The sequence below is a fragment of the Diadema antillarum genome, unplaced genomic scaffold, assembly GCF_040938485.1.
Source record: "Diadema antillarum isolate AM-2024a unplaced genomic scaffold, OU_Dant_1.0 scf00000207, whole genome shotgun sequence".
NCBI classification, from domain to species: Eukaryota; Metazoa; Echinodermata; class Echinoidea; order Diadematoida; family Diadematidae; genus Diadema; species Diadema antillarum.
In genome coordinates this window covers 1-8,381 of record NW_027271096.1, presented here as the reverse complement: position 1 = coordinate 8,381, position 8,381 = coordinate 1, and the positions used below count along the sequence as shown (strand labels likewise).

At 42.5% G+C, this 8,381-nt stretch overlaps 1 protein-coding gene across 1 annotated transcript; it reads right to left on the bottom strand.

Moving 5' to 3' along the window:
• Positions 1–255: 255 nt before the first annotated feature.
• LOC139724102 (uncharacterized) lies at positions 256–1,515 on the bottom strand. The gene has a single exon (XM_071635299.1). The coding sequence runs from the start codon at positions 1,513–1,515 to the stop codon at positions 256–258; it is 1,260 nt and encodes a 419-aa protein (XP_071491400.1).
• Between the last annotated feature and the right edge of the window lie 6,866 nt (positions 1,516–8,381).

Sequence of the window (8,381 nt, the reverse complement as noted above, 5' to 3'; positions counted from 1 at the left end):
CAGCTTGCAAAATATATGTATCAGATGTAAGCTCTCCCCAGTTGTGCACATGTAGCTTCAGTCGACCTCCGACTGCAATATCATTGACATTAGATGTTATCGTCTCCCTTACCTCATCACTGTTTGGGAGTTGCTCTATTTCATCCTGCCCTGCCCTTGGCCGAGCTTCCGGTACTGTGGGGCTTGGCGTCCCCCTCGAGACGCTGTCGGGGTAAACGTATGGGGAGCTTGTGGGGTCCTCTTCCTCCACTGGTTTCATTGGCCTAAAAAAGGCCTAGATGTGCTCCCTGACGAATCCGCGTAGGATGTCCGCGACACCCAACCAGCTTCCTTGTATCTGCGTTGAGACCCCTGGCTTGGGTAGGGGTGATAGGCCGGCTTGGGTCTTTTAAACCCGCCTCTCATCACTCTGGCCGCCGCTTTGTGCTGGTCTTGCAAGTCCTTTACTTGCTTGCCCAAGTCATCCCCAAAGAGATACTTGGTTACAGGGTTTGTTGGTTTGCAGAGATGAGTAAATTTCGTGTTCAGATCCGGCTTGATCAATTCTTTACGAAGAGCATTCATCTCAAAGTTTGCGTTGCACAACAAAGCTAGAACGTCTTGCTGTTCGGAAGATATGTTGCTTGGATCGAGCAGGCTGACATAAGCCGAGATACCTCTTGTTAGGGATTTTTGGACCCTCTGAAGTTTCACATCCTTCGTACAAACAGGGGCAGAGAGGTTGTCCCAGATCGTCTGATTCACTTTCGGGGTGTCGATCCCTCGACAGTTCGACGGCACTGGGTATTTGCTACTTATCTCATCGAGCACTTTCTCTTCCAGATGATGGCTCATCAAGTAGTTGACAGAGCTTGCTAGCTCCTCATCAAGAGGCTGTCCAATATCTGATGCCACCGCAAATTTAGCAGCAAAAGCTGGTACTGTCTGTGCTTCTGCCCTATCCACGCACGACTCCAGCTCTGAGCTATGCCCTGCACTCAAGGCATGCACCATGTCATCATCCTCAATATCCATTTCTTCTGTATGTGCCAAGTCATAATCTGCACTAACGCTAGAAGTTGAAGCAGAGGCTGAATCACTTCCACTGCGATCAAAATGTCGGTCTGGCTGTGCATGTCCCATGCCTGCCACCCCTTCCCTTTTACTGGGAAGAGCTTCCATGAACTGACAGAGCAAGCCAACGAGTCTATCAAGACGACTGTTTACGGTCCCAAAGTTATCATTTGTCAACTTTGACGAGTTGGATTTCGTAGCAATCCGAGGCCGAGTCGCCGCTACCGCCGCGCGGTCGCCAGCCTCCATCACCGCCGGTACTCCCCGTCCACGGCCAGTGTTGGCAGCCGTACCTTTCGCCGCCGCTGCGCGGTCAGCTTGGCTAGCACTCACCGCCTGTTGTGACTCCATTGCTGCTCTGTTTTCGCCCGAAGATTCTGCCGCTGCGCGGTCAGTTTTCTTCTCTTTGCTTTCTTTTTCCGCGGGCACGCCAGCGGATCTTCTATCCTTCTGTTCTTTCATTATTCTGATAAGTCCGAAAGGAAGAATTTCCGCGAAATTCTTGAATATTCGAGGGTTGTGAACAATCCTTTTCACACACACAAAACGCGCCAACGAATTGCCACACACGTGACCAGCAGGATCTCATATTACACCCGATGAGACATGTAGTCTCGATCGGAGACTTACGTAATAAAATATGCCCTTTCTCAAAGTCTACACTTCAATAAGCTTGAACAAATTTCCTCATCTCAAATATCATACCTTCTGTTCAGTTCACTCGCGTCCCAATATATCTGATTCAAACTCAACGAGACGACGTGTACGTACACTTGTACTTATGTATGTACGGCCGACCGGCTTTGACCGTTCCGACTGCCTCCGTAGCGCAGCGGCCATAGAGTTACTAGCTAGGTAGTAGTCCACTGTATTCGTAGTGTGCCCGCGCGTACGTACGGAAGTACGTTGATGGTGTCTGTACGTCGAGTGTCGCAATCAGCGGTTAAGCGCGTTGGGTGGGTGCAGTATGTGCATGCGTGTGTTACTGTGGGGAATGCGGAAGATTAAAATCGTCTGGAGCAAGTGGTCGCAAGCCATGTGCCAGGCATGTCAGACGGCTACGAGCATTGCCACCTCTCTCGCTCTGCATTCATGCCCGCATGCTCAAAGTAAATGTGATCGAGGGCACGCATGCGAAAAAAGTGAAATAAAATGTTTAAAAATTGTGCAGATCCCCCACCCCCATAACACTGTATGTGAACACGGGTTGGCTGGTTAGTTGAAAGTGGGGACAGGGCGGAGGGGGGGGGGGGGGGCACAGCCAAAAAGGGGGTATTTCCTGATTTGAAATGGTTATTTTGTGCGCGAGGAAAACAACAAAAAAAAGAGAGAAATAATAGTAGCAAAAACATGATTTTGCTCATTTTCTAACTTTATGTCTTTTAAAAGAAAGTTGCAAGTAGGCGAAATGAGCGAGAAAAATTGTCGCCCTTTTTCACTTAAAAGGGCATTGTACCGTTTTTTTATTTTTTTATATTTTGTTCTTTTAATTCTAAAAGACCCAGCAGTACAAACAGAATCAAAATTTCATAACGATTAAGTCCGTAATTTAATGTTAAAAATGGAATTTTCTAGGTGAGGATTATGCTAATGAGCTGACGAGCCCGGATGTTATGATGTCACAGGTGCTCTCACTATTACTGATTACAAGTGCTGGCATACGCGTGCGTTAATTCGTATCGAGTAGCAGACGACGCTTAGGCCTAATTTAGCTAGCAGGCGGCGCTTGTGTACTGTTCTATCCATGTAGATATCTCAAATTTCACTAAACCAAAACGCACCAAAATTACAGGATATACTTCATAGCATATTTCAAAGTATTCTCTTATATTTGAACGAAATCAGTAATCGAGAAGTATCAATATTGATGTCGACTTTCAAGTCGTCACTCAAAAAAAAACTCACTCTTCGCGAGAGATCTTGGCGAACGCAAAATGCACAATCTAGAACTGAAGTTAGCCGACTAGTACTGTGCGAACGGGGAATTTACGCGAGAACTAAACTCAAAAGTGTAATGATTTTTGCGACTTGTGTGATATAGGAACTACATTTTTCATTCAACTTACCACAAATAATTTGTAAATTTATTTATTGCCCCCGATTACTTGAAAGATTTGTCTCATGATATTAAATGGCTAACTTCAGTCTGTGCGTGAGCAGCAGGTAGGTAGGGCCTGGCCGCAATCACTCGTGTTAGTCGTAGAGCAGATTATTTTTAGCGTCGCCGACAGGAAAGTCGACATCTACACTTACGCCTCCCGACATGTGATTTGTTTCCAATTAACGTGAGCTGTTGGATATGAATCATAAAGTATTTCCTGTGAGTTTGGTGCCATTTGGCAAGGTGAATTTTGAGATATCTACATGAATACGGAAGTACGCTAGCACTATACCTACACCAGCGCTGGGATCGCGAAGCGGCGACACTGTGTTAGAATCTACGTGGTCAGGCCACTCTTCCGAGATATGGGTCCTAGTAGGCCTACTGAAACAAATTGTTAGATCTAACATTAGTCCTTGGTGTAAATAACACCACTATGAGATTTATCTCCACTACAAAACATCGGAAATCCATAAAGCAGATACCTTACCTGAAAAATCCAGCACAGGAACAACAGTGCCTGCAGGACAAGGGTCCAGATCTAGATCTGGAGTCTGGACTTTCGTCTGGACTTTCTTCAAGTTCTGGCAGCAGGAGTATGTAACGTTACGCTGTGCCTTACTAGCGCTGTGCACATACGGCCTACAGCTGCAATGTCGACGGTGAGTGGGTGTAGGGCCTACTCATCAAAACTTGGACTGCCACGTAGAACCTATGCCTTGACTGCTCAGTAGTCCTAGTCTTAGTTCTAGTATTTCAGAGTCTATGTGTACTGGGTACCGTTTTCATCTTACTAAGCGTAAATCGTGCGTGCCGTTGAAGAGAGTCTATACATTTTTTTTGGATTTAGATTCACTCAGCCCTCATCTACATTAGATAGTTTGAACTGGCGAACCATCGCTCGATCATGATCATCAATGCGTAACGTCACTTACACACAGTCTTCTATGGGCAGCACGTTCGGATAACGATGCCAATTTCATTTTGCATATCTGGAATTTCCCCACAAGTTTTATCTAAATAAAAAGCTGTTGAAGAGATTTTAAAGAAGAGCTTTTAAAGATTAATAGATATTGTTTAACATGTTTATTATAGCTCCATATTGCAATTATACTAAATAACAGCTTTTGCAGTACTTCGTGAGAGATTTCATCAGTAAAGTGGCATTATGTAGTTCGTCTTGCTAATGTCGGAGTTGTGCACCAAGAGCACCTGTGACGTAGGCCAAATTGTGTGGGTCGTTCCATGGCTTGCTCGTTTTCATTTTTTTCAAAAAATCATTACAGGCTTATCCTGGGTTTTACAATCCTCTCTTTCCAGTAGTAGGCATAAAAAAATGTAGATTAGAATTATCAGACAATTAGAAAATGTCAGTACAGTTTTCTTTTAAAAGGAAAGTGCCCCTTTAGGGGCGGCAGAGTGAAATTTATTTATGCAAGAAAGCGAAGTGAGCGAGCTTGAAATATTTGTGAAGAATGAAGAAAGTTGATAGCTTCCATACAAATTGCGAGTCAGCCGAAAAACTGTGAAACAATAGCAAAACTAGAAATGTCGCTATGGCGACTGGTATGCCTCCGCCATAATGCATGATTCTCCTAATAGGTCTATAGTACATGTGGACAATGTGTGATTACATTTTCACAAAATTGGCAAAATATTAAAATGACATGTTTGTCACAAATGTATTGAATGTTTACCTTCCTTGACCTATGTTTAATTGGATGAATAGGAGAGCATGTATTTGGGGATTTAAGAACTTTAACTTGACTTTGACCATTTCATAAGTTTATGCACTGAGTAATTTTAAAGGTATGGAGAAAAAGCGCAATTTCTGTATTGAACAGTAAATTGTTATCATTTTCATCTGGCCTTTGATTTATAAGAGAATCACTGTCAGGCAGAACATACATAAATTCAGCATGTACTAAGTTTCAAGATAACTTGAGCCACTTCCGGGATATGGAGAAAGAATTAAGTTCAGCACTTTCACTTGATCTTTGACCTTTTGACCTTTGACCTTCTTGGCAAAAAAAAAAATCCCAGAGAATCTCTATTGGGTTATACATGCATACATCAAGTTAAAAAAAAAAGAAGTCCTGCTGGCATTGCATAAATATAAGGAAAATAGTAAAATTTTGAAGTATTGCCCTTGACCTTTGACCCCATGAACCCTAAATTCCCTAGATAACCACTGCCAGTCAGTAGATGCATATATATACTATGTTCCATGAAGATACCTTGAACAATTTCCAAGATACAGAGAAAAAAGTGAAATTTTAACATTTTACTTGACCTTTTGACCTTTGACCTTATGACCTCATGACCCCAAACTTTCACCAGAGAATCTTAATTGGGTAGTACATGTATACACTAAGTTTCAAGAAAATATCTTCAGGCATTGCATAGATATGGGGGAAATAGTAAAATTTTAAGCATTTGACCTTGACCTTTTGACCTTTGACCTTGAGCATGTGCACCCAAAAGTTGATAGGCACAACTTCACCCCCTTATACATATACATGCCAATTTTCATTAGGATACCTCAAAAGGTTTTGGTAGTTACCCTGTCCACAAAATTCATTACGGACGGACGGAAGGACGGACGGAAGGACGGACGGACGGACGGACGGAAAGACGGACGGACGGACAACCCGAAAACATAATGCCTCCGGCACCACTTCGTGGCAGAGGCATAAAAAAAACAAAACATGATTTTGCTCTTCAAATCAATAATTTTTTGCCGAAAGGTACGAGCAAGAAAAATTGTGCCCTTTTCGTTCCTCAAAGTGCCCTTTGCGTTCCTCAAAGTGCCCTTTGCGTTCCTCAAAGTGCCCTTTGCATTCCTCAAAGTGCCCTTTTTGTTCCTCAAAGTGCCCTCTTTGTTCCTCAAAGTGCCCTTTTTGTTCCTCAAAGTGCCCTTTTTGTTCTTAAAACTGCCCCTTAGGAAAAAGTGTGCCCCCCTTTACAGGAAAAAAGGGGCACCTTCAAAGAAAAAAGGGCACATTTAGTTGATCCTCCAAAAGGTGGAGGGGCACTGTGTACCCCTGCCCCCCCCCCCCCCCCCCCCCCCCCGAGAGCTGCCCCTGTGCTCCTTCCAGGCCCTTTTTGTACTTTCAGTTGCCCTTTCTAGTGCAAAATCGGTCCCATTCTCCTAAAAAGGGGCATATTCCAGAAAAGGGGGCACATTTTGATGGTGCCCCAAAAAGTATGGGGGGGGGGGGGGGGGGGGGGGGGGGAGTATGTGCCCCCTGCCCCTATAGAGACGTCCGGCCCTTGAATGTGAACATCACGTCAACTAAGGATGAAGTGGGGAGGTACAGCAGAAAAGGGGCACTTTGTAAGTTGAATGGCCAAAGGGAGATATTCAATCCATGCAAGTGAGCAAAGAGAGTGAGTTTTTTGTGAAAAATTCATTTTCGCAAAAAATGCAAGAGGGTGAAGAAAGTGAGCCAACACATCAAAAAAAAAAAAAAAAAGAAATGAGAGGGAACAAAGCAAACCGGCCAATTGTTTGCCTTTTTTTTTTCTCTTGACTCTTTGCCCATGCTTTGGCAAGAAGTGCCCCTTTTGCCTAAAGGTATTTTCCAGAGGGGGAAATAAGGCACTCTTTGATGAAAATGAGGCGGAGTAAAGTTGAAAAAAAAAGAGGGTTTGGCAGAAAAGGGGCATTTCATAACTTGTATGATTATTTTTCTTTTAATGAAATTGGATAGTCTTCATTAAAAGGGGGCTAAAAAAACATCCAGGCGGACAATAACGTCATAATGTTTTTAATGCAAAGATTGTCAGAGTTAGTAGGCCTAGAGATAACACAGAATTCATGGAAGAACCTCTTATATTCTCATTGTTGGCGACAGTGGTCATCAATGAAAAGATTGAGAGTTTGTTTCACGGGGTGGTTAGTAAGTGTGTGGCACGTGCGGTACCACGAGGATGGGGGCAGGAGTGAATTTTGAAGAAGTGAAAAATATGGGGAAATGTGGTGAAAGGGGGAAATGAAAGGAAGCAAAATAAAAACAACAACAACCAACAAAACAAAGGGCAAACAGTAATCTGATATATTTATCTATAGGAATCAGGGTGTTTTGGTAGGAGGGCCGGCGAAGGTGGCAAGATGACGTTACTTTGTATGTGTTTGTGATAAGCGGGGATAAAAAAAAAGAAAGTAATGCACGATCCAGAATGCTATTTTACACTTTTCTATCCTTTTTCCTCGTCTTTTTTTCTTTTTCTTCTCTCTTTTCATTTTTTTTTTTGCTTTTTTTAAATACTTGAAAATTCGTTAAGGAGGTTGCCCCTGTCCCCTCCTGTGGCACCATCCTTGATTACAGCCTTTTTAATATAAAGGTTTTATACGCGTATATATATTATGTATTTGGGGGGGGGTTGTTGTTAGAATATGAAAAAAAACATAAAATTCTTGCAACGTCGCAAAAATCACCCTTTAAAAAAACACCCAACATGCCCTTTTCAATGTGGCCTTGGTGCCCTCTGACTGACCTAAGTGCCCTTTCATGGCTGGCCTCTTGGAAAAGTGCCCTTTTCTAAATGGCCTTGCCCCTCCAAAATCCTCTTTCAAGGCCTGCTACAGTGTATGATATCGCATGCATACAACAATATAAGGAAAATATAAAGAGAATTTTCACAAAATTCAATTTTTTTTTTTATAAAGTGCACATTTCCTCAACCTGTCACTGATGCATGTTAAGGGTAATATTTATTCCCCCTGCCTTCTGAAAGAGGCAAGTCAAGCATTCTTTTATTATGCGAGAAAAGTGAAAATATGTCGAATTTTTCTTTGTTTTCTTTATATCATTGTACACATGTGACACCACAAGCTATAGTAGTCTTCTCATCCAGCAGTGACTGAGCAAAAACTTCAAAATTTGATAACTTTTTTGAACAGGTTGTCCAATTTTCCTCAAAACTCTCACTGATGTGTTCTACCAACATTGCTGCATTCACTCAATCCACATGTCTATGAAGGTGGACTTGTCCTTTAATAGTTCAATAAAACATATCACATAACACTGACATTGATATGAGCAATTGCTGAATAGTGTACAATTTTGTTGCAGGTAAATTAAAAATGATAGCATAAAATCAGTTTCTTTAAATTCAAGATTTATTTTTAAGTTAGCTTTCAGATTTTGCTCTGATTTCATCCCTCTGTACAAAATTTTAATTTTGCACAAGGGTCAACTGGCGTGTATGGGCGTGTGTGGTT

Excerpts from the sequence above, each read along its gene's own strand:
- LOC139724102 (XM_071635299.1), bottom strand. The coding sequence starts at position 1,515 with ATGAAAGAACAGAAGGATAGAAGATCCGCTGGCGTGCCCGCGGAAAAA.